At 43.6% G+C, this 27,143-nt stretch overlaps 1 protein-coding gene across 2 annotated transcripts; it reads left to right on the forward strand.

Moving 5' to 3' along the window:
- Positions 1-1,973: 1,973 nt before the first annotated feature.
- Positions 1,974-25,626, forward strand: LOC141121801 (uncharacterized). Of its 2 annotated transcripts, XM_073611522.1 has the most exons (7): positions 1,974-2,051; positions 5,049-5,168; positions 5,285-5,382; positions 5,472-5,699; positions 5,779-5,985; positions 8,646-8,787; positions 19,379-25,626. In XM_073611522.1, exons 2-7 carry the CDS (start codon positions 5,111-5,113, stop codon positions 20,287-20,289), a joined length of 1,644 nt encoding a protein of 547 aa, XP_073467623.1. In that variant the 5' UTR covers positions 1,974-2,051; positions 5,049-5,110; the 3' UTR covers positions 20,290-25,626. The 2 variants fall into 2 exon arrangements, with proteins under 2 accessions (XP_073467623.1, XP_073467624.1); XM_073611523.1 differs by lacking the exon at positions 5,472-5,699.
- The last annotated feature ends 1,517 nt before the right edge of the window (positions 25,627-27,143 follow it).

Genomic DNA, 27,143 nt, shown 5'->3' on the forward strand with positions numbered 1-27,143 from the left:
CAGGAAATGTGAATGTTTGGCAACTGGTGTCCCAAAGAATCAAGGTTGTGAAAGCAAGGAGTCCGTCAGATAGTGGACATCTTCATGTGGGCAGTCGGAGACATCAAATATAATGTTGACAGCAGATAGCACAAAAAGGAATTAAATGGGTACTCTTACCGGAACATGTGGATCTGGATGTCAGTGACACCAGATCAAACAGGCATGGATAGGAACAGCTCAAGATGTCCTGGGATGGTCAGCAAGGAAAGCTGATAACCGGCACTTCCTGTTTATGATGCGATTAGCTTTGATTGGACACAGCTGATCACATGCTGAAGATATTGGAGATGTGGTGTGTCAGACCTACACACCGCACCATTGATCGCCGCGTCATATGACATCCAGTCAGGATAATGGAACCCCCGCCTGGCCATCATTCTGCTATAGGCCGGGCGGGAAGGAGTTAAGAAATCATTTTAGGCCTAAAGATTATGTATAACCCCCCAAAACATGATATATTTTCTGAAAGCAAACACCCTAGAGAATAAAATAGTGGTAGTTCCAATTTTTTATGTCACACAATATTACCGCAAAAGTCTAGGAAATGCAAAATTTCAGTCAAAAACACACTAAAGTTAATTTTAGGGGGCACAAAAACACAATAAATTACCCAATTAAAATTTAAAAGCCGAGGTTGCACCGAGTAAATAGATACCCACCATGTCATACCCTAAATTTGTGTGCGCCTGTGAAATGGTGACAAACTTCAGTACCCTATATTTTCTGTAGGTGCCAATTTTAAAAGCCCCCTATAGGTTATCAGTTTAGTGTTATGGAGGAGGTCTGGTGAATTATTGCTCTCATTCTGGTGTGTGCGGCGACATGTAACATGTGTATCGCAATCAACTTTTTCAGGCGCCCCAATGTGTGAGTTTATGTTTGTACATGCGTATATGTGGGGGGGTGGGGCCTCAGATTTATTTTGGGGCGGGTATGTGCCTGGGTTTAAATTTAGTTTTGTACAATTTAAAAACAATTTTTTTTTCATCACATAGAACAGCCTTTTTCAACCAGGGTGTCTTGAGGGTGACAAACTTCAGTACCCTATATTTTTTATAGACGATGCTTTAAAAGCCCCCTATAGGTCATCAGTTTAGTGTTACGGAGGAGGTCTGGTGATAGAATTATTTCTCTCATTCTGGCGATATGTAACATGTGTACCGCAATCAGACGTAGGTGCCTCAATGTGTAAGTTTGTGTGTACATGCATATATATGTGGGGGTGGGGCCTCATTTTTTTGGGGGGGAGTTTTCATCACATAGAGCAGCCTTTTTCAACCAGGGTGCCTTGAGGTTTCTTCAGGGGCGCCTTGGCAAAATGCCGAACAATTGCCCCAAAATTGTATACAAGCCGGAGGGTGGATGAAGCCTTTTAGTTACACAAAGCCTCAGGTTTTCATTGTCACCATTACAACCTTCTAGCTGCCAACCTCCTAATGACCAATGACATCATGAGCTGATAAGGATGTGTTGGTCATTGATAGCAGTAGAAAAATAAAAATTAAGTCATTACCTTTCATTGGCTGAGTACATTTACATACCTTTTATGATTTACAATAAAGGTTATGTTTTAGTTAAGTGGCTTTTTGGTGCGCAGGGAAACTCGCCCTCATCTAGTTCTAGACCATTATTATTTACAGAAATTGTTTATTGCTCAAGGAGCCCCTAGAAACCTTTGGAGGAACCCTGGCTGATAAAGGCTGGACTAGGCAGTAATATATTTCTACCCCCCTCGGTGGGAGTGGAGATGACCCATCTATAAGGATATACAGTACATACACACACAGCACAAGGCCATGTTCACACTACCAGATGTTTCTCAGGGCTGCAGTTCCTCTGATCTCCACAAGGTGGTGATCTCAATTCTACACAGGAAGTCTCTATGGAAGATGGGAAGTGAGTTCAGGAACACGTAGGAAGTGATGTCGGGTACAGACAGGAAGTTCCGGGTGAGAGATCGGTCAGGAGGAAATAGAGAGAAGACATTACTGGAAGTGGCAGCAGAGGAGGTAGTATTATTATTATTATTATACAGGATTTATATAGCGCCGACAGTTTACGCAGCGCTTTACAACATTGGGGAGGACAGTACAATTACAATACAATTCAATACAGGAGGAATCAGAGGGCTCTGCTCTTTAGAGCTTACAATCTAGGAGGGAGGGTCAAGTTATAAAAAAGGGTAATAGCTGTGGGGGATGAGCTAACGGAGAAAATAGTGCAGTTGTTAGATGGAGGCAGGACAGGCTTCTCTGAAGAGGAAAGTTTTCAGGGATCGCCTAAAAGTGGATAAAGTTGGAGACAGTCTGACAGATTGGGGTAGGGAATTCCAGAGGATGGGCGAGGCTCGGGAGAAGTCCTGGAGGCGGATATGGGAGGAGGTGATGAGGGAGCTAGAGAGCAGGAGATCTTGGGAGGAACGAAGAGGGCGATTAGGTTGGTATTTTGAGACTAGGCTAGTGATGTAGCTGGAGGCAGAGTTGTGGATGGCTTTGTAACTTATTGTTAGTATTTTGAATTTAATTAGTTGGGCGAGTGGTAGCCAATGGAGGGATTGGCAGAGAGGGGTAGCAGACACTGAGCGGTTTGTAAGGTGGATAAGTCTGGCAGCAGCATTCATGATGGACTGAAGGGGGGAGGAGTCTATTTAAAGGTAAGCCAATGAGGAGGGAGTTGCAGTAGTCAAGGCGAGAGATAACCAGGGAGTGAATCAGGAGCTTTGTGGTTTCATTGGTTAGAAAGGGACGTAGTTTAGAGATGTTGCGGAGGTTGAGGCGGCAAGCTTTGGAAAGTGATTGGATGTGGGGCTGAAAGGAGAGTTCAGAACCCAGGATAACACCTAGCACCCTGACATGTGGGGACGGGTGGATGGTTTTGCCATTGATCTTGACAGAGAAGTCAGGGGAAGAGGCACGTGAGGGAGGAAATATTATAAGCTCGGTTTTGGACAAGTTGAGTTTGAGGAAGTGGTGTGACATCCATACAGATATGTCGGTTAGTAAGTTAGTGATGCGTGAGGAGACTGATGGAGTGAGTTGAGGGGTGGAGAGATAGATTTGCGTGTCATCAGCATAGAAATGATATTGAAAGCCATGAGAGGCTATCAGCTGACCCAGGGAAGAGGTGTACATTGAAAATAAAAGAGGTCCAAGAACAGAACCTTGGGGGACCCCGACAGAGAAGGGAAGAGGAGTGGAGGAAGTAGAATTGTAAGTGACACTGAAGGTGCGTTGGGATAGGTAGGATGAGAACCACTGAGGAGCACAGTCACGGAGACCGAGGGAGTAAAGTTTTTTGAGGAGGAGGGGGAGGGGGTGGTCAACCGTGTCAAAGGCAGCTGAAAGGTCCAGAAGTAGGAGTACAGAATAGTGTCCATTGGTTTTTGCAGTTAGTAGGTCATTTGTGAGTTTTAAAAGAGCAGTTTCTGTGGAGTGTTGAGGGCGAAATCCAGATTGAAGGGGATCAAGAAGGTTGTTTTTAATGAGGTGGTCACTCAGTTGGTTGTAAACCAGGCGTTCAAGGAGTTTAGAGGAAAAGGGGAGCAAGGAGATAGGGCGTAGGTTGTTAGGATTGGTGGGGTCCAAGGATGGCTTTTTAAGTATGGGGGTGACCAGTGCATGTTTTAGAGCATTGGGGAAGACGCCAGAGGTGAGGGAGAGATTGAAGATGTGGGTTAGAGAGTGTAGGATGGGGTTTAGAGGGCGACCGTAGCATTTGAGAGGGAATAGGGTCCAGGGGACAGGTGGTTGGGTGGGCGATAGAAAGGAGTTTAGCAACTTCGTCTATAGTAGCAGATTTGAATAGGGGGAGTGTCAGTTGTATCTGTTAACATGGGGTCTTTGCTGGGGGAGATACCTGTAGAGTGGAGATTTCATCACGGATTGTATCAATCTTGTTTTTGAAGTGATTAGCAATCTCCTGGGCAGTGAGTAAGTCAGTGGGGGGAGGCGGTGGAGGACAAAGTAGAGAGTTGAAGGTAGAGAAGAGTTTACGGGGATTGGATGAGAAGGTGTTAATAAGAGTTGTAAAATAGGTTTGCTTGGCAGTGTGGAGGAAACAATAGTATTTTTTGGCAGCAGAGGAGGTAATAAGATCTTATTTTCTATTTACACCCAGTAACCCCCCGTCATGTCCGTCCTCTTCCTCCATAGTCACTGTGATGTCTTTTATCTCCAGCAGATGATGATACACACATATATAGTGTGGAAATGTAGAATAACCCCTTCAGGGGCAGAACATTTCCCCACTTGTGCCGGAATATTTTCTTCATTTTGGAGATGTGTCAACTTTCCCACCAATCACCTTCTCACCTTATCTATCTTTACTAACGGGTTAAATGACTTTTATTAGTGGTGGGGGATGGGGGTTTATTTAGGGGGGATTGGAATATGTATGTCTTTATTTTATAAGATTCAAATAGGAAGAAAGAGGGAAAAATGTAATTTGTAGTAAATGTCCTGAAAACGAATGTCTCCATAATGATCCCAGTCTCAGATATTCATCCTAAAATGTGATCAGTAAAGTTTCTGGAGTACACGGAGATCACAGGAATATGATGTGTCATGGAAAAGCCCAAAGACAAAGTTCATTTTTTATTTAGGAGATGTGTGACGCACCCGGGAGAAATTATTCTGTGTGTACAGATACCTTACAGAGCGCACCTCATAGCTCCTTCTACCTATGTCCCTCCAACCAGAGTCAGATAATCCTATGACATCACACTGACCTCACACCTCCTCCTCATAATGTCCCTCTCACAAGCAAAGCAAGATTATTGGTCCCAGAATTCCTTGCAACAAGCTTTTAACCTACAGAGTGGGGGGCCCTACCTGGGTAAATTATATCCCAGGGGGGTTTTGATAAAAATGGAGACCTGATTGGTGAGGTGAGGAGGATTCTGGGAATGTCATTTGATTTTACTATATATGTTCAAATCTAGAGTTTTCCTCCTGTGAAATCTGGAGATCATATGATAATCACATTGCCTCCACCTCCCTCCCTGATAGAATAGAGAAATAAGAAGATTCTAGAAGTCACCAGAGAGATCATCGAGCAGCTGACAGGAGACATGAGCGGTGCTGGGATGGACGTCATGATGGACAATCAGCCGCCCCTCACATCACCGGGTAAGAGGAGACTTTATTGTAAAGGAGAGAGCAGTACGGAGGGTCCACCTAGATCCCCCATCATCTGATAAACACATAGAAACAATGTATTCAGTCAGTGTGTGTGTTTCCTACAGATGGATCCAGTAATGGGAACCCACCAGAGAGATGTCCCCGTCCTCTGTATTCCCGGGATTCCACACAGGAAGGTCACACCATCCCTCACCATCATCAGGTAGATGAGGAACAATCACTGATAGTATCATTAGGATCTGTACATTATCTGCATTGTTACCTTTGATGTCATTTTTATTATATATTCAGAGTGGAAACCTGAGAGATTCTAAAGTTGAAGTAAAAGAAGAGATAAAAGAGGAGGATGATGAGGATGGGGTGATGGATGAGTCAGAGTTTCTAAAAGAACACAAAGATCTGTACCAGGACACCATGGTGGAGTCATCCAGCTACAGGAACCCACCAGAGAGATGTCCCCGTCCTCTGTATTCCCGGGATTCCACACAGGAAGGTCACACCATCCCTCACCATCATCAGGTAGATGATTGACAATTATTGGTAGTTCTGATTTATACATAGTATGTTTGTTTCATTGAATGTTTTATTATATATTCAGAGTGGAAACCTCGGGGATGATAATATTGATGTTAAAGAAGAGTATAAAGAGGAAGATGAGGAGTATGGAGTGATGGAGGAGTTATCAGAAGGACACAAGGATATGATGGAGCCACCTAATACCAGGAACCCACCAGAGAGATCTCCTCATCCTCTGTATTCCTGGGATTCTACACAGGAAGATCACACCATCCCTCACTGTTACAAGGTTGGTGGGACGGAGGTTATAAAACACACTTTTGCCGCCTACACACGGGCGGACTTTTCATCCGGACTGGTCCTACAGACCGAATTCGGCGGACAATCCGACCATGTGTGGGCTCCATCGGACCTGCAGCGGACTTTTTCGGTCAAAAATCTGACGGACTTTAGATTTGAAACATGTTTCAAATCTTTCTGACGGACTCGAGTCCGGTCGAAAAATCTGAAAAGAAAAAAGAAAACTGCGCTAGAAACCAATAAAATTGAGGCAGCGGCTATTAGTGGGGTACACCAAAAACAAATAAAAGTGGAAAAAGCCGCGCACTGAACTGATGTGTAAATAAATGAATATAGGTAAACTTGTGAAAAACATATGTGAAAGATTACTTGCTAGTATAAAACTAATAAAAGTCCAACAAAAAAGAAGGAAATCCAAAAAAAACTTCTTTGACTGTCCAATTGATAACACTTAATTTAGAAATAAAAAGTCCCAACTGTTGAATGACATGCTTACCAGATAGTAAGCCAAATGAAGCAGGTGGCTTAAACCCAGCCTGGGCCTTTAAGGATCCAGTCACAGTAGATTGTAACGATTAACACAAGTCAAATTGGCGTGGATTCGCAAAAAATTCACCCAAAAAAAAATTAAGAACAACATAGCGTAATACTGATAAAATAATATATATAAAAAAGAGAAAGTGACACTCACAAAAGTGAGAAGATCATATAAACACCCAGTGCTTGGAGACAGCAGGTGACACACATTGATAAGACTTGTTGTGCAAGTAGTGGATCGTCTTGTAGTGGGAATTAAAGTGATAAAACCGCCACCACAGAGAGGGTCTGCTTACCAGAGATTATATAACAAATGTGAGTAGTATATCAGTCAACTGAGTGTTAATCCATGAGGAAATTTCATGCGTGCAGCAAAACCACATGGAAAGCCTGCTTACCAGACATCAAACTTCAATGAGCAGAATGACACAGCCAGAGAGAACAATCAGCTTATATAGAGAGCGATGTAAATCCATCATGACAGACATGTCAGAGGCTCCGCGTTGCACATAATAAAAAATAGTAGCAACAATAATGTAATACCATTTAGACTTATTTATTTAAAGAAACGAAATAGCATTTACAATAAAAGCAATGCCGGCCGGCAAACGAACAAACTCCCGTCCTCCTCAATGGGGCGATGTGGTGACGTCAGCACGTACCTCCCGGGCACGTTTCGTCATAAGGTGACGTTTTCAATGGGGAACCGGCCGGCATTGCTTTTACGCTTTTTAAACCAAGGATTTATTGTAAGTGCTATTTCGTTTCTTTAAATAAATAAGTCTAAATGGTATTACACTATTGTTGCTACTATTTTTTAGTATGTGCAACGCGGAGCCTCTGACATGTCTGTCATGATGGATTTACATCGCTCTCTATATAAGCTGATTGTTCCCTCTGGCTGTGTCATTCTGCTCATTGAAGTTTGATATCTGGTAAGCAGGCTCTCTATGTGGTTTGCTGCACGCATAAAATCCCCTCACGGATTAGCACCCAGTTGACCGAAATACTATTCACATCTGCTACATAATATCTGCTGATCGTTTCCTCTGGCTGTGTCATTCTGCTCATTGAAGTTTGATGTCTGGTAAGCAGGCTTTCCATGTGGTTTTGCTGCACGCATGAAATTTCCTCATGGATTAACACTCAGTTGACTGATATACTACTCACATTTGTTATATAATATCTGGTAAGCAGACCCTCTGTGTGGTGCCGGTTTTATCACTTTAATTCCCACTACAAGACGATCCACTACTTGCACGATTTGCACAACAAGTCTTATCAATGTGTGTCACCTGCTGTCTCCAAGCACTGGGTGTTTATATGATCTTCTCACTTTTGTGAGTGTCACTTTCTCTTTTTTATATATATTATTTTATCAGTATTACGCTATGTTGTTCTTAATTTTTTTTGGGTGAATTTTTTGCGAATCCACGCCAATTTCACGAGTGTTAATCGTTACAATCTACTGTGACTGGATCCTTAAAGGCCCAGGCTGGGTTTAAGCCACCTGCTTCATTTGGCTTACTATCTGGTAAGCATGTCATTCAACAGTTGGGACTTTTTATTTCTACATTAAGTGTTATCAATTGGACAGTCAAAGAAGTTTTTTTGGATTTCCTTCTTTTTTGTTGGACTTTTATTAGTTTTATACTATCAAGTAATCTTTCACACATGTTTTTCACAAATTTACCTATATTCATTTATTTACGCATCAGTTCAGTTTATTTACGCATCAGTTCAGTGCGCGGCTTTTTCCACTTTTATCGGTCGAAAAATCTGCTCGTCTGTATGCTAGTCCGACAGACGAAAACCCACGCTAGGGCAGCTATTGTCTACTGGCTATCAACTTCCTTATTTTAGTCCGGTCGTACGTCATCACGTATGAATCCGTCGGACTTTGGTATGATTGTGTGTAGGCAAGTCCATTCGTTCAAAAGTCCATTGGAAGTCCGTCAAAAATCCGTCGAAAGTACGTCGGACCAGTCCGGTCGAAAAGTCCACCCGTGTGTACGCGGCATTATAGAGACAATGTGTGGATTTTATATATGATATCACATTATTAAAGCTTATATTTTACAGATGATATTTGCTCTAATTTTCTTGATTTAGAGTGGAGATCCAATCGATATAGAATTTGAGGTTAAAGCAGAAGAAGAAGAGAGGTATGTGAGGGATGATCAGCAGTCTATGGAGGAGGATGGAATAACGGGGACATTTATAGAGGAGGACACTCCTACAGAGATCAGCTCAGGTGGGTAATTAACACTAAATCCATTCCTCCACCCATACTGATCACTGATTGGTCCAGAGTAGGGCGGGGACTGAGTGATATCAACCTGTAATCCCCTGGCCACTTTCCTGAGCTGTGTTCCCCATCCTGTATTCCTATATTTCTCTCGGATAATCTTCCTGCTCTGTGCTGCAGACACAATTTATGTATCTAGACTGGATTTATGGAGATTCTGGGGTTCAGCTGGCAGCAAAATGTTCATTTTCATGCTCATTTTCACCATAGATGTTACTAGATCTAGGCACCTTGGATATGTGTTTTGGGTCTTCTGCTTGACGTGTTTCATCCAACAGGATTTCATCGTCAGAGGCATGACGATGATATAAGATATATTACTTTCACTATTTCACAGTATAAATGAATCCCTTATAGTAGTGATTATCTGCTGTTTTTGTACTATAAAAGACTATTTTCCCCCCTCATCTTCCAGGACAGCTACTTGAGAGATGATTGGCTCTGCCCTCTACAGGAAACACAAATCAGACACAATTTAAAATGCCCCTCCCTTTCCTCTGACCCTCAGTTGTTTTGGGTTTCCAGACCCTCCAGGAGCACACTGTAATGTTTGTTGTTTTTTATAGGTCTTGTAACTGGTTGGTGGACCCCCCTTCTAAGGTAATATCCAGGACTGGTTGTGGCCATGTCTGGGGTGTTTTTTCCTATGTTTTTAGACCGAGAAGGGCCCCCTGTATGTATTGGGTTACTTGCCTCCCTGATGGTTTAGCAGTGGCAACTCCCTTCCAGGTCCAGCGTCTAGCTGTGTGGAACATCTTCTTCTTGTCTTCCCCGGGTTGGGTGTACCAAAAGGGTATCGGAGGACTTCCAGTGACGTGGCAAGATGGTGCTGGAACCGGAAGTGACATGACGCACTTCTGGGACGCTGTTTTCTTAAAAGAGGCCGCATCACTTCTTAAACCACTGAAAGTGATGCAGCCTCTGTGTTTCCTGGCTAGAGCTTTCCAGGATAGGGATCTGAACATGCTCAGGCACTGATATCATTACTAATGGCAAATCTCCTTAATGAGAGATGAGATGAGTGTGGAAGAAGAGGTTATTCCTGAAGTGGCGTGTGATCAGATCTTTTATTCTTCACTGTGCTGGCCACAGATTTCTCCATTTATATACAAGGAAATGTGCTGGGGATCATTCACTAAGAAGCATATTTATTTAAGTATAAGCTAGCCCTTTTTAAACTTACATGGGGAAGCACTGAATGTTAACTATGCTGAGGAGTGGATGATCTGGGACACCTGGCTGCTTATCACAGAGACCCGTGGCTGAGGTAAAAGCCACCTATGTATTGGATCTCCCTAAAAAGAGATCTATCCATCTGCTAAGTGGCAGTATTTTTAAAGGTGGAAGGACCCTTTCTATCATACACCGTCACATCTTCTTGGGTGTTTCCTATCACAAGGCACTGTGGAACAGTTGGTTGATGAACGTTATAGGACTATGGTCTTCAGCCTTTGTAGGTTGTGGAACAAGATCTACCTCATCAATTGTATTGAGGAATAAGGACACTCACAGAGCACATTGGTTTTTACAACATTGGCTCATTTGTACTCTTATGAGCTTCACTTATTTGTTTTATTAACAGTTAACCAAAGGGCTGTCAGCCCACACGAAAGTTGGTATATGTTTTAAGTTACATGTGTCACTATTTATATGCACGTCACCATTTACGGTAATTGCTTCATTTTTATATTTATAGCGCAGCTTAACTTACCCTGATTGTTTATAGTGTGTATCTCACTTGAAGTTGCAACTGATTCACTATTCAATTATTCATTCAATTGAATTTTGGATGAATAGTTGAGATCGATCTCAGACAGCGCAGTAATCCACTTTTGATGTTAAAATGTACAGAGGTCTACAAGGACGGAAAACTAGGTCTTTTCCTGTGCATCATTCACTCAAGGACATGATCCTTTCTGAGTGGAAAGAACCTGAAAAGAGGTTGTTCCAGTCTAGAAGGCACAAGAGAAGGTTTCCCTTTCAGTCCGATTTTGAGGAAGTTTTTTTCAAATGTCCTAGATTAGATGCTCTTATGTCACTAGTATCTAAAAAGTCAGAACTTTAATTTGAGGACTCCGGAGTCCTTAAGAATCAGATGGATAGAAAGGCTAACTCTTTATTACGTAAGGCCTGGGATGCCTTTGCCTTTTCTTTAGGACCAGCTGTAGCATTCACCTGTGTTGCTAGGAATTTAGATGTGTGGGTCCAACGTCTGGATGACCTTCTCTCCTCCGACACTCCCATAGAAGAGATCAGGGATTCTTTACCTCTTATTGCCAAGTCAGTTGCTTTTTTGGCTGATGCAGCAGCAGATTCTGTAAAATCTGTGGCCAGAACTTCAGACGGGCCGTCTGGCTGAAATCTTGGGAAGGTGATCTTAGCTCCAAGAATAAACTCTGCGGCATACACTTTGAGGGCAAGCTCTTATTTGGTTCTTCCTTAGAGGAAGTTCTAGCTAGATCCTCCGAGAAGAGTAAATGGTTTCCATCTTCTCAAAAGAACAAGCCCCAGAATAAGAGGCCCTTTCATGGCTTTCAGAACAAAGTTCATTTTAAGGCCAATAGGCAACGGGCAAAGAAGAAGTGGTCATTTAACAAAGACAAGCAAAAAGGGGGAGCACTCCTTACTTCAGCCCCTACCAAAAATCCCCAGTGACGCCAGAGCGGGGGTAGGAGAGAGATTGTCCCATCTCATCAAGGAATGGGCAGAGATTTCCAGCAATCCTTTTATCCTCCAAATGATAGAAAGAGGTTACAGGTTGGAATTCAAAAGCCCCCACCCCACATGTTTTTTCTTACCCATCTGCCGAGGGACCAAGGGAGACGGCAGGGCATGGTGAATCTAATTGCAATGTGGGAAACGGAGGGAGTTATTTCTCCCGTTCCGGAAGATCAAAAATTCAGAGGATTTTATTCTCACGTCTTTCTGGTAAGAAAGGCTTCCGGTGGGTTTTGGATGGTCATCAATTTAAGTGTCCTGAACAGATTCATAGTCTACAGACGATTCCAGATGGAAAACATTTATTCTGTAAGTAATCTGTTATTACCAGGAGTATTCATGGTAACCCTGGATCTTCAGGACGCTTATCTTCATGTACCAATCTGCCAGAGTCCTCAAAAGTTCCTCAGATTTGCAGCTCTCATGGAGAACGGTCCAAGTCATTGGCAGTTCAGAGCCCTCCTTTTTGGTCTCGGCAGTACCAAGGATTTTCACAAAAATCATGGCCGAAGTTATGGCCTATTTTCGAATACAGAAGGTATTGATCGTTCCATATTTAGATGATTTTTTGGTCTTTGCCCGAGAGAAAGAGAGCCTTGTTCAGGATCTACAATTGATCTTACAGACTTTTCAGAAATTGGGGTGGAAGGTCAATCAGCAGTCTTGCCTGGTTCCCTCCCAGAACATGCACTTTTTGGGTTACCTAGTAGACACTGTTGCCCAAAAGATTTTTCTTCCGGAAGAAAAGTTTTTAAAGATTCTTCTCTCCGTGCAGAACATCAGGTTGCTCCCGCAGGCTTCCCTTTGTCAGATCATGCAGTTATTGGGCTTAATTACTGCAGCCATTCCGGGGGTGCCATGGGGCCAATTGCATTCCAGGCCCCTTCAGGCATTCCTTCTGCATCATTAAGATCGCAGAAAAAACTCTTTGAATCAGCTCGTGCAGCTTCCAAGAGAGGATTTTCTCAATCTGTCCTGGTGGGAGCAATGGGAACATCTGCAAGGAGGGAAGGACTGGGGACAGTATTCCCCAATGAAAATTACTACAGATGCCAGTCGGCGGGGCTGGGGAGCTCACTCAGGGGACTGGCAGGTCCAGGGAGCCTGGCTGCCAGAGGAGGCGTGCTACTCATAGAATTTCAGAGAACTGTTAGCGGTGGGGAAGGCTTTAATTGCTCTGGAGGAGAGGGTCAAATCATAGGACCAGTTGATTTTTTCAGACAATGCCATGACCGTGACGTACCTAAACAAGCAAGGGGGCACTCGCTCAGATACTCTTCTATTGTTAAGCCAGCAGATTCTGTCCTGGGCAGAGAACAATGTCTCTTCAGTCAGGAGGGTGCACATCAGTGGGACAACCAATGTTCTGGCAGACTATCTGAGCAGAGTAAACATCAGTGCCAGCAGTTGGGAACTGAATCAATATACGTTCCAGGAGATCGTGTTACAGTGGGGTGTTCCCAGAGTGGACCTTTTTGCATCCAGTCTCAACAAGAAACGACCGGCTTTCTTCTCGCTAGAAAGAGTGACGGAGTCCTTAGGGACAGATGCCCTCTCCTTCCCGTGGAATTTCACTCTAGCCTGCGCCTTCCCTCCATTTCCTCTCTTAACGCTGGTAGTTCAGAAGATTGTTCAGGATCAAGCAAAAGCTATCCTGATTGCTCCTTGGTGGCCCAGGAGGAGCTGGTTCTCCTCGCCGAGAGCTCTCTCAATAGAACCCACTGGCCCCTGCCGGAGCGGAGGGATTTTCTCCGTCAGGGGCAGGGGCTCCAGCCAAACCCTCAGACCTTCCCTTTGATGGCCTGGAAGCTGAGTGGCGCATCCTACATCTAAGGGGGTGTTCAGAGAGGGTTGTTGAGACTATCCTGGACAGCCGTAAGTTAGTCACAAGAAAGATCTATGGGAAAGTTTGGAAAACTTTTGTTTCCTGGCAGAAGAAGACAGGAATAGATTCTTTTTCTACTCCCTATATATTAGATTTTTTTTACAGAGGGGAGTGGAGAAAGGACTTTCTGTCAGCACCCTTAGGGTTCAGGTTGATGCCCTGTCTCTGTTTGCAGAAGAAAGACTAGCTGAGGACCCTTTGGTCAGGAGGTTCCTTTCAGCCAGAACTAGGGGTACACACAGGGCTGTTAAACAGATTCCTCCCTGCGATCTTCCATTAGTATTAAATGCTCTGACTAGGGCTCCTTTTGAGCCACTGCATGAGGCCTCTCTGAAATAGATTTCCGTAACCACTTGCTGACCGCTGCACGCTGATAGACATCGGCACAATGGCAGTGGTGGGCAAATGGGCATACCTGTACGTCTGCCACGTACAGCGGGACCGTGCCCGCGGGTCCCGCAGACTCAATGTCCGCCGGTATCCCACGGACTCGATGTCCGCCGATGTCCCGCAATCGTGTCACGGAGCCGCACGATAGAGAGAGGCGCTTGTATACAAGGCATTTCTCCATTCTGCCTAGTGACATGACAGGGATCTACTGCTCCCTGTCATCGGGAGCAGTGATCGCTGTCATGTCAGTGGTAGCCCATCCCCCCAGAGTTAGAATCACTCCCTAGGACACACTTAACCCCTTGATCGCCCGCTAGTGTTTAACCCCTTCCCTGCCAGTGTCATTTACACAGTAATCAGTGCATTTTTATAGCACTGATCGCTGTATAAATGACAATGGTCCCAAAATAGTGTCAAAATGCCATAAAACAATCCCCTATTTTGTAGACACTATAACTTTTGCACAAACCAATCAATATACAGTGGGGACGGAAAATATTCAGACCCCCTTACATTTTTCACTCTTTGTTATATTGCAGCCATTTGCTAAAATCATTTAAGTTCATTTTTTCCTCATTAATGTACACACAGCAACACATATTGATAGAAAAACACAGAATTGTTGACATTTTTGCAGATTTACTGAAATATCACATGGTCCTAAGTATTCAGACCCTTTGCTGTGACACTCATATATTTAACTCAGGTGCTGTCCATTTCTTCTGACCATCCTTGAGATGGTTCTACACCACACTGTACGCTTACTGGGATTTTTTTTAACCAAACCTATGTAGAAGAATACATATCGGCCTAAACTAGGGGAAAAAATTAGTTTTTTATATATTTTTGGGGATATTTATTATAGCAAAGAGTAAAAAATATTGCCTTTTTTTCAAAACTGTCGCTTTTTTTTTGTTTATAGCGCAAAAAAAAAACACAGAGGTGATCAAATACCACCAAAAGAAAGCTCTATTTGTGGGAAAAAAACAACATCAATTTTGTTTTGGTGTAACGTCGCACGGCCGCGCAATTGTCAGTTAAAGCGACGCAGTGCCAAATCGCAAAAAGTGCTCTGGTCAGGAAGGGGGTAAAATCTTCCGGGGCTGAAGCGGTTAAAGATTACCTATCTTTTGGCTATAACGTCAGGGAGAAGGATTTCTGATCTTTCCTGTAAGGAACCTTTCCTGAGGATTTTAGAGATAAGGGTAGTGATTAGGCTCGATCCTTTGTACTTACCCAAAGTTTCTTCCTGCTTTCACAGGTCCCAGGAGGTAGTTCTTCCTAGTTTTTGTTGCTCCCCCAAGAATGCGGAGGAGGAATTGGATGTGAAAAAGATGCTTTCTGCTTTATCTAGAAAGGTCAAGTGAGTTTAGGAGATCCTCCCAATTCTTAAGCCGTATACACACACGATTGGAATTTCCGACAACAAATGTTCGATAGGAGCCTGTTGTCGGAAATTCCGACCGTGTATCGGACATTTTTTGTCGGGATTTCCGACAACAAGAATTTGAGAGCTGGTTCTCAAATGTTCCGACAACAAATTTCGTTGTCGGAAATTCCTATCGTGTGTACACAATTCCGACGCACAAAATTCCACGCATGCTCGGAATCAAGCAGTAGAGCCGCACTGGCTATTGAACTTAAAGTGGTGTTCCGGCCGAAATTATACTTTTTAAATAAATATACCCCTATAATACACAAGCTTAATGTATTCTAGTAAAGTTAGTCTGTAAACTAAGGTCTGTTTTGTTAGTTTATAGCAGTAGTTTGTTATTTTATAAACTTACAGCAGGCCGTGGCCATCTTAAGTCTGGGCATCTGAAGCCAGACTGTATTTCTTCCTGGATCTCATCCTTGCAGATCTCACAGATGCTCAGTGCAGCACAAGCAGTGTAATAGGTTTCAGGTCAGGTTTCCATAGCAACGGCAGTTTTTAGAGGAAGTTGCCGCCCTTTCCCAGAAGGCATTGCAAACAGGAAATGATGCGATGGGCCACGGCCAGGGAGGAGGAAGTGAAAAATGAATACAGCAGATATACAGTAGGTGCTGAGAAAAAAAATAAAAAAATATCCAATTTGTTTACAGTGCACAGTTTAGTGAGGGATGCTGAAGAGTTGTAAAAGTGGGTGGAACTCCACTTTAATTTTTCTCGGCTCGTCGTACGTGTTGTACGTCACCGCGTTCTTGACGTTCGGAAATTCCGACTTTCCGACAACATTTGTGTGACCCTGTGTATGCAAGACAATTTTGAGCCAACATTTGTCGGTAATAAATCCAGGATTTTGTTGTCGGAATGTCCGATCGTGTGTATGCGGCATTAGTGTTGTTCAGTGGCCCCAAGAAGGGGACCAAAGCATCTAAAAGTTCAATTACCATATGGATTAGGAAAGCAATTTGTGAAGCTTATAGAGCGTCAGGTCACACCCCTTTGGCCGCGTCATGGGCAGAAAGAGCGGGACCATCATGGGAAGAAAATTCTAAAGCTGCTGTCTGGTCCTCCTCTCATGTGTTCATCAAGCATTATAGAGTCCAGAAGCTCTCCAGCCAGGACCTCTCCTTTGGTAAGAAAGTACTTCAGGCTATCCTCCCTCCCTAAGGTATAGATCTTGCTTATCCTCTCAAGTAGCTGCCCTGGAAGATGAGGGGGGAAAACCCCCGGTAACTGTATTTCCATTCATCTTCCAGGACAGCGTCTATATTCCCACCCTCTTCATTCACTGGTCCCTTTGTTTACCTGGTGGTGGTGTTTTAGTGAGTTTTTGTTATTCCTCTGCCGAGTGCACTTTTGGTGGAGGTTTACTTGATCTTCAAACAACTGAGGGTCAGAGGAGAGGGAGGGGCCTTTTGAATTGTGTCTGATTTGTGTTTCCTGTAGAGGGCGGAGCAATCATCTCTCAAGTAGCTGTCCTGGAAGATTCATTGAAATACCGTTACCGGTAAGTCTAACAGGGGTTTTCTTTTACCCCATCATAACAGATGATTTAAAAAAATCATGCTGCTGTTGCTAAATGTTCCATGCTGGCCATACACGTATCCATTTTTGGAGGAGAATATTCGCACAAATATTTGTATGAAAATTATTTGTACATTCAATGAATAGAAGAGTGTAGTTCGAAAATTCCACTTGCCTTTAACATTCAATTTTAAAATGAATGTAATTTCTGAGCAAAAATAACATTTTGAAAATGTATTTGATCAATAAAAGTTTTCTGTTCTGCTCCTTCGAATTTTCCTGTCACTGTGGTCGAAAATGTACAAAGAGGAGGGGGCAGTGTGGTTGACCAACAGTCTGGGCCTACATCCCAACAAGTCTAGAAAGCGGAGAAGGAACTCCCCCTTACGGGACTTTAATGGCCCAATTAATAGTACACAAAAGATATATAAAAAAGAGTATACAAAGTTTATTGGAATATAAATAAATAAAATTGATCAGCAAGTGGCTATTGACCTATTAAATGCATAAAGATGGCAAAACATAGAAGAATGAAACTCTAGAGGGGTCCAAGAGCTACCGTGATCAGAATCACCACGGCAGAATATGCGGACAACCGACGCGTTTCAGAAACCTCTTTTTTCAGGGGTGTGTAGAGTAGTTTTACTTCTATAATTAGAAACAAAGAGTAGTAATAAATAACATGAACAGGCAAACATACTCGAGTATAGGCCGACCCGAATATAAGCCGAGGCACCCAAATTTACCACAAAAAAAATCGGAAAACTTATTGACTCAAGTATAAGCCTAGGGTGCAGCAACTACTGTAAGTGGAAAAGAGGGTCAACAATGCCCATCTGCATCCTCACTTTGCCCCTTTGCAGCTTCACTGTGCCCATTTGCATAACTCACTGTGCCCATTTGCATACCTCACTGTGTCCATTTGCATACCTCACTGTGTCCATCTGCATGCCTCACTGTGTCCATCTGCATGCCTCACTGTGTCCATCTGCATGCCTCACTGTGTCCATCTGCATGCCTCACTGAGTTCCATCTGCATGCCTCACTGAGTTCCATCTGCATGCCTCACTGTGTCCATCTGCATGCCTCACTGTGCTCATCTGCATGCCTCACTGTGTCCATTTGCATGCCTTACTGTGTCCATCTGCATGCCTCACTGTGTCCATCTGCATGCCTCACTCTGCCCATCTGCATGCCTCACTCTGCCCATCTGCATGCCTCACTCTGCCCATCTGCATGCCTCACTGTGTCCATCTGCATACCTCACTCTGCCCATCTGCATGCCTCACTGTGCTCATCTGCATGCCTCACTCTGCCCATCTGCATGCCTCACTGTGTCCATCTGCATACCTCACTGTGCTCATCTGCATACCTCACTCTGCCAATCTGCATGCCTCACTCTGCCAATCTGCATGCCTCACTCTGCCCATCTGCATGCCTCACTCTGCCCATCTGCATGCCTCACTCTGCCCATCTGCATGCCTCACTCTGCCCATCTGCATACCTCACTCTGCCCATCTGCATACCTCACTGTGCTCATCTGCATGCCTCACTCTGCCCATCTGCATGCCTCACTGTGTCCATCTGCAGCCTCATGTACCTGATCTCCAGAACACCAGAGTTGTGACATGCAGTCTAGTCGGTGGCCGTCCAGTGTAACAAAGCCCCGCCTCCTCCTCATCCGTGATGGAACACTGATTCAGTTTCCCAGCAGTGAGTCAGTGTTCTGCCTATCACGGATAAGGAGAAGGCGGGGCTTTGTTACACTGGACGGCCGCCGACTAGACTGCATGTCGCAGCGCCTGGAGGCTGCATGAGGCTGCAGGTGAGCACAGTGCCTTGAGTATAAGCCAAGGGGGCTTTTTCAGCACAAAAAAATGTGCTGAAAAACTCGGCTTATACTCGAGTATGTATATACATGTATACAAGATATACAGTCATTAGTTGTTCAAAAGAGAACATCAGTTTAAGGGTGTATAATAAAAAAGAAAAAAAAAACCGTGGTCGAAAATGAATGCCAGTTTGAAAGAAAAATTGTGAAAGAAAAATGAGTTTGTGTACGGCCAGCATAAGTGACATCAGGTGCAGGGAGCTTGTACCCACCTACCTGTCTATGACAAGGGAGTCTGTCATCCATCATATTATATTACACTCCTGTCTGATCGTCTGCAAAACAGCATTTTATGTCTTTTTTACATTTTAATAATGTTGATCTCTGATTCTGATATGTAACAGATTCTCCCTCTAATAATACATCGATCTGTCTGTTATTCTCAGAGTGGATTAAATATCCAACTTTATATCTGGATATTTATATTTACTGCTGTATATAGATATTCAAGAATATTAACTAAATTATACACCAACCTCTTTATGAGGTTTTTATCCAATTAATCGAAACAAGAATTGGCCAACTTATTAATTATGAAAATAATCATTAGTTGCCGCCCTACAGAGGATCCATTTACTAGTTACCTTGAGGGGGGAATTGTAAGATCCTCAGAGACAAAGCTGCCTGATGTGGGCGGAGTCCTGGTTTAGGGGAACCAATCTGCTCATGTCTAGTAATAATCTTTTTATTTCTATTTTAGTAGATGGACGGGAGATGAGGAAAACCTCAGAGGATTGTCTCACTTTGTCTCCAGACTGTAAAGTAGAAGATGAGGACATCACACAGTATAGTCCAGGAGAAAACCCGACTACCTCAAATGTCCATCCGGCACCACACAGTGTAGATGGACCATCATATTCCTCTTATCCTGAGGAACCTCAGACTGTGAGGGACGGTGCCGTCCTTCCAACAGATAAGAGGTTTTCCTGTACTGAGTGCGGGAAGTGTTTTAATTTTAAATCCCATCTTAATAAGCATAAAAGATCTCACACAGGAGAGAAGCCATATTCCTGTCCTGAGTGTGAGAAATGTTTTTCAGACAAGTCCAATCTTTACAGACATCAGAGATATCACACAGGAGAAAAGCCATTTCCCTGTCCTGTGTGCGGGAAATGTTTTTCAGTAAAGTCATATCTTTACAGACATCAGAGATCTCACACGGGGGAGAAGCCATATTCCTGTCCTGAGTGCGGGAAATGTTTTTCAGTGAAGTCCAATCTTTATACACATCAGAGATCTCACACGGGGGAGAAGCCGTATTCCTGTCCTGAGTGCGGGAAATGTTTTTCACAGAAGTCCATTCTTTACACACATCAGAGATCTCACACGGGTGAAAAGCCGTATTCTTGTCCTGAGTGCGGGGAATGTTTTTCACAGAAGTCCTATATTTACACACATCAGAGATCTCACACCGGGGAGAAGCCGTATTCCTGTCCTGAGTGCGGGAAATGTTTTTCAGAGAAGTCCAGTCTTTACAAACATCAGAGATCTCACACGGGGGAGAAGCCGTATTCTTGTCCTGAGTGCGGAAAATGTTTTTCACAGAAGGCCAGTCTTTCCACACATCAAAGATCTCACACGGGGGAGAAGCCATATTCCTGTCCTGAGTGAGGGAATTATTCCTCACTGAAGTCCTGTCTTCCTGTACATCAGGGATCCCACATAACCCTTGAGGTGTATTAGTGCCTTGAGTGCGGGAAATGTCTTCTATATGAATGTTGCTGGACATCACAGCTCTCATGTGGGGAAGAAGCACACCATGATATACACCTCAGATGTACTCCATGGCTGATCTTCATCATGTACGAAACAGTTCCGGGGGTGTGGACATTTTGTGAAAAAACGACTTGTCCAAGGGACTAAATCAGGGTCCCAATCTCCTTGTCCCTTATGACAATATCCTTGTTCCTCATCTACCAGAGAGCTCAGCAGCGTTGTGGGAGTTCACTGAAAAAGACAAGCCGACATCGGCAAAGGACAGAACTCTGTGAATGAATGGCACGGCAGCGCTCTTTTCATAAAGTGACAGCCGGTACGGAGAACTTCTCCCCGCACTGCTGTCACACAGAGGGCTTGGATCACTGAGCCGCTGCAGGAACAGGAACATGTAACATCTTCCCGAAGGTGAACGTTTCCTTTAACCTTTTCACTGCCAGAGCCGGTTTTGCTTTTTTATTTTTTTTTGCCCACATGTTTAACCCCTTAAATACCAAACACCTTCACGCCCTTCCTGCCCAGGCCAATTTTCAGCTTTCAGCGCTCTCACGCTTTGAAAGACAATTGTGCGGTCATGCAACACTGTACCCAAATTACATTTTTAACCCCCCCACAAATAGAGCTTTCTTTTGGTGGTATTTGATCACCACTGACATTTTTATTTTTTGTGCTACAAATAAAACAAAGAGAAAGTTTTGAAAAAAAGTTTTTTGTTTCTGTTATAAAATTTTGTAAATAAGTAAGTTTTCTCCTTCACTGATAAGGAGGTACTGACAAGCATCCCTCATGGGTACTGATTGGCATACCTGGTGGGCACTGATTGGCATCACAGCTGGGCACCATTGGTGGTCATCGCTGATGGGCCTGCACTGATAATCAATGCTGAATATCAGTGCAAATCTCCCTGTCAGGAGAGCCGCTGTCAGCGTGAATAAAGAAAAGCCGATAACCGGCACTTCCTGGTTACAATATGATTAGCTTTGATTGGACACAGCTGATCACATGGTAAAAACCCTACCTCATAGGCTCTTTACCAAGATTGGAAATGCGGTGTGTCAGAGCGACTCGCCATGCATCTGAGCGGCTTATTCTTCCTCATATGACGTCCAGTCAGGATAATGGAACCCCTGCCTGGCCGTCATTCTGCTATTGGCCGGGTAGGAAGGAGTTAAAAATCATTTTAGGCCTCAAGATTATATAAAACCCCCAAAAATATTATATAATTTTCGGAAAGCAGACACCCTAGAGAATACATTTTTTATGTAACACGATACTATCGCAAAAGTGTAGGAAACGCGAAATTTCATTAAAAAACACTCTAATGTTCATTTTTGGAGGCACAAAAACACAATTAATTACCCAATTTTTGGTAAAATATAAGATGAGCTTGCGCCAAGTAAATAGGTACCCAACGTATCAAACCTTAAATTCGTGTGCACCTGTGAAATGGTGACAAACTTCAGTACCCTATATTTTTTATAGACGATGCTTTAAAAGCCCCCTATAGGTCATCAGTTTAGTGTTACGGAGGAGGTCTGGTGATAGAATTATTTCTCTCATTCTGGTGATATGTAACATGTGTACCGCAATCAGACGTAGGTGCCTCAATGTGTAAGTTTGTGTGTACATGCGTATATATGTGGGGGTGGGGCCTCATTTTTTTGGGGGGGAGTTTTCATCACATAGAGCAGCCTTTTTCAACCAGGGTGCCTTTAGGTTTCTTCAGGGGTGCCTCGGCAAAATGGCAAACAATTGCCCCAGAATTGTATACAAGCCGGAGGGTGGATGAAGCCTTTTAGTTACACAAAGCCACAGGTTTTCATTGTACACCATTACAATCTTCTAACTGCCAACCTCCTAACAACCAATGACATCATGAGCTGATAAGGAGGATGTCAGTTGCCTGAATATCATCCTTGTGTGACCCTCCCCCGCCTCTCTCCATCAGCTTTGGGGTCTTGCTGGCTAAATGATGGAGAAAAACTGAGGGAGAAGAGAAACATTGGAATACTAGTCAGTACCAGTTTGCAAAAGTGTATTTGCTTTGGAAGAATTAATCACTTTTAACGTTGGGTGTCCTACGTGTGTGGATGTTGTTGCATTATGTAAACCTTTTAGAATAGTTTTTACATTTTAGATTGGGACGCCTCAAGACTGTCCATAATTTTGGTGGGCGCCTTGACTGAAAAAGGGTTAGAAAAACTGACATAGATGACAAAAAGTCCCCTCTGTGATGATTTTTTGGTGACAGGTTCTCTTTAATGAGACATCAGGAGTCTAAAAGACCCCCAATGTCTCCCCTGTTTTCCCGTGCTTGATTGTGGGGAAACTGTGACCGGGGACCCAGAAGTGATGTCATACATGTCATTTCCGGGTCAGGAACAAGAAGGGGAGGAGAGCAGATGTGTGTCCTCTCTCCTCCCTCCCCTCTACCCATCATCACCCGCTATGCTGGTCCCGGGTCCCAGATAGGCAAAAGGAGCCCGGGATACATAGCGGGTGTGTGTCGGGGTGGGGGCACTTTACTGGGGGGGTGGAAACATTCACTCAGCCACCCAAATGCTTCCATCCGACAAGTAAACCTGCTCCTTGCTTGCCCACAGCAGGGCTAAATGTTAAAAAAACGACCTTTCCAGTCCTCAGAACTGCATGTCCCGGGTGTCAGGTGATAGGAATTGTACATCCCTGAGTTCATAAGGAGATCAGAGATCACCAAAGACATGGATGGAGTCATTACCTTTCATTGGCTGAGTACATTTTGTTGTATAAGATTTCACAAACACTTATGCCCTGTACACACGGTCGGATTTTCCAATGGAAAATGTGCGATAGGACCTTGTTGTCGGAAATTCCCGACCGTGTGTGGGCTCCATCACACATTTTCCATAGGAATTTCCGACACACAAAGTTTGAGAGCTTGCTATAAAATTTCCCGACAACAAAATCCGTTGTTGGAAATTCCGATCGTGTGTACACAAATCCGACGCACAAAGTGCCACGCATGCTCAGAATAAATTAAGAAAGGAAAGCTATTTTATAGTCCCGACGTACGTGTTTTACGTCACCGTGTGCAGAACGATCGGATTTTCTGACAACTTTGTGTGACCGTGTGTATGCAAGACAAGTTTCAGCCAACATCCGTCGGAAAAAATCAATGGATTTTGTTGTCGGAATGTCCGATCAATGTCCGACCGTGTGTACGGGGAATTAGAGGTCTGTTTAAAATAAAAAAATTGTTGAACGAATGTGACCAGCATTCACCCAGCTGTGATGAATATTGGATGTATTTTATTTCATACACTGATTTCCTTGGCTCCATCTAGTAGCCATAATGCGGTACTGTGCTATTTTTACTAATGGAGGTATGTCAAGTAATATACCCCATTATGGTTACTACATGGAGCTAGCAATCATAGGAAATCACTTTGCTACATTATGCTCAGAATATGTAATGGCTGGATGAATGATTGTCACATTCATCCCATGAATTTTCTATAAATAGACCCATTAGTTTTCTTCATCAGACATGTCTTCGTACTAATACCTGAGATCATACTTGTGACAGACCTAGCCGGAACAGAGGCTGTTGGAGAGGACTGTATGCAAGCCTGTTGCCTTTTGATTATGGGCCCTGGATTTTCAATGGAACAATACTCTTTGTGAGGTGAATGAGAAATCCAGGCTGAACTGTACTAATCGGACTCAGTCGTGTATATATGTATATATTGTATGGGGACTCCTTACTGTAGATTTGTGTCCCTGAAGAGGGAGGGGGGATTCCTCCAGCAGCCCCCTGCTGATAAGACTGATTCATTCTGTTGGGACACATCCTGTGAGGAGATGCTGGTGTCATCAATTCCAACTACCTGTGTTTATGTTAATTGAATGAGCTGATCACATTGTCCTCTATACAATGTAGGAGACGGGACGACTCCTATTGGAGCTGCTATTGTGAGAAATGTCCTGTGATAATTAACTCAGTCTGGGCAATAGGTCATGTCTCAGTCACCTAGGCTGTATAAAGGATTAGTTAATTAGCTCATGTCAATTATGTTAATTAGGTTACAATTCTATTGTTAGAGGAGGTTCCAACGGCATATAAAGTCTTGTAATTTTGAGTCTAAATAAACAGTTCTTGGTAGCAACAAGCAAGTGTCGCCTTGTTTGTGCTCAGAGAGGTTGGGATATCTGTATACAGACCGGGAGGAAGTGGTATATGACAGAAGCACTCAAGCGGAGTGTGGGACGTTCCGTGACAATACTCATGCACTTAAAATTGCCAAAACAGCACACAGACCCCCCGAGGTTCTTCTATGTATTTGGGGGACCTATGAAGGTTCTGTGTGCTGTATAAAAAAATAAAGAAGCCAGCAATGAAATGTCATTTTCTGGCAATTTAAACTACCATGTTGATGAGGACAAGGGTCTCATCCTCACAACCCTGGCCTGATGATTTTGGGGGTCTGGGGGGCATATCAGAATCTTAAATGGCCCCCTACATGAATGAGTTTGGGGTACAGAAGAGTTAATAGCACCTCTACTCATTCACAAAAGGTAAATAAAACAATAAGGACACTCAATGTCCTTTATTTAAAAAAATCCCCCAAAAACGTCTCGTTGTAAATCCATCATCAGTCACAGTTCCAACCGCCCACTGACTCACCAATAACCCCCAATGACCCGACACACAGGACTGATCTCTGTCGGTAACACTCACTGACTGATAGCGTCCTGAGCTGTCATTATATATAATAAAGAAAGGGGCAGGGATAGTGGTGACATCACTGCCCATATATGTCCATATTCACACAATGATGTCATGATCTATGCCCCACCCATTTGCCTACGTTGCCATGTAAGGGAATTGGTTCTGAAATCCGTTCTGAAACGTACCTGCTTGGGTTTTTTTTAGTATGCTCTGGTCACTTGTAACCTCTCCATTAAAGGTATGATCATTGATGATCACTGCATAAATGCTGATACAATATAGTATGGACACATACATTTTTGGTTTCTTTGTATGTAAAAATATTTTAATGTTATATGTTTCATGATTTAGATGTCCCTATCCCCTGAGGAAGATTTAAACTTGCATAAATCGTAACATTGTTGGGGTTTTTGAGCAGTATATCAAGTTTGGAAAATGTCATGTATATTATGTTATTTATCCATGCCACAAGAACATGCTGTGTAATATACAGGGTACTCATACCAGAGCTCATGTTTTTTATAATGCACTTTTTTTAAACTTTATACAATTTTTTATGAATAAAAATATTTTTCTATATACTAATTAATTTATTTTGTATGTTTTTGTTGCCTAAAAGCCCCTGGGAGCTTTCCTCTTTTGCTGATTTTGTTGTATAATTGGGGTGAGCAGCCTTTCTTTCACCCATATGGATGGGCTCTTTTTTCTAAGAAAATAAGTTTTACCATCTCCCAGCAACCCCACCACAGACTCCATCTGAGGAATACTAAAGAGAGGAGTGACATTATCATGGCCATAAGATATACTGTCCCATACAAATGTAGTGGGTGCCAACCCATCCCTTGGTAATCCTGCCACTGCTGCTGGACACAGACAGCCGCACTGATACACAGGCAGGCTCTGAGGAGAGACAAAGCCTGTCAGCAACTGTAGGGGGATTTCTCCCCCTCCTTCTTCTCTTGACATACAAGAGAGCAGGGCGGATCAGTACTGCACCCCGCTTTATTCCTGTGCAGATTGGCCATGGTCAGACCAAATCAGGGAATACAGCAACAGAGGATTATGGAACATGTAGTCCCGGTCACCAGTGGCCCCATTGCAATTCCCTGGGGGCAGACTACAAACCCAAGCAGGGGGAGAGGCAGAGGAAGGAAGGACCCCCGGGGACTGCCTGGGAGCAGGGGAGAGACCACAAGGCCGGAGAGACAACCAGACACAGGAGAGGGGTGCTGCACTCAGAGTCATTGTGACTACCCCACCAGTAGCTCCATGATCGGTCACAGACATCTTGCAAACTGAGAGGACCCTGGGTCATCACAAGGCACATCTGTGCAGGTGTCGTGAGGGGTTCCAGTCACCAGGTAGCCAGTCAGGCAACCTGAAAAAGCCTGTTCCAAGACATCTCTCCCTTGGGCCTTCTTGATGCAGGATTGGTGAGCGGGCACTTGCCCATCCTCTTCTAACAAAGGTCACTGCTTGTCAGAACCCCTAAAGTGCACCACCAAAGAGCTAGCTGAAAATACTGGACATTTCCACTGTGCGGATTTCCATGTCTCTTCTTCATTTAGCAAGAACTCATGTGACACTTATACTCATTAAGGAGGGACTTTACCTCCTATCATAAAGTTGGTATTGTTTGCCTATGGAATCACGCTGATACAGTCAGGGTCTGTGATTTCAGGGAGACAGACTGGCCTGCAATAAGTCCCCTCTGTTCCCCCTTTATGCCAGAGCACATAGGCCATTTGAATTGGTTTAACTGTGCTATCTATAACTTGCATGTGTCTTTGAGATATATTGTTTTATCTCAGAGTTCTCTATTCTTAACTATTTGGTTATATTATTACTGCTGTTTTATGACAAAAGCCTCTTAGTAAAATACTTTCTTGTTACTTACGGTTTGTGTCTGCAATCATATTGTTTACTAGATGTGCCAGAGGGGCTGTGACTGTTCTTGGGGTTGAGAGGCAGAACAAAGAACCTAATATACTCAAGTGGCTCCTCCAGGGGTTGGCTCTACACAAAGCTAACTCAGAACAAA

Source organism: Aquarana catesbeiana, unplaced genomic scaffold (genome assembly GCF_042186555.1).
Source record: "Aquarana catesbeiana isolate 2022-GZ unplaced genomic scaffold, ASM4218655v1 unanchor232, whole genome shotgun sequence".
Lineage (NCBI taxonomy): Eukaryota > Metazoa > Chordata > Amphibia > Anura > Ranidae > Aquarana > Aquarana catesbeiana.

Coding starts and splice junctions, on each gene's coding strand:
- LOC141121801 (XM_073611522.1), top strand. CDS start 5,111: ATGAGCGGTGCTGGGATGGACGTCATGATGGACAATCAGCCGCCCCTC. Junction 5,383..5,471: donor CCATCCCTCACCATCATCAG/GTAGATGAGGAA, acceptor TTATATATTCAG/AGTGGAAACCTGAGAGATTC. Junction 5,700..5,778: donor CCATCCCTCACCATCATCAG/GTAGATGATTGA, acceptor TTATATATTCAG/AGTGGAAACCTCGGGGATGA.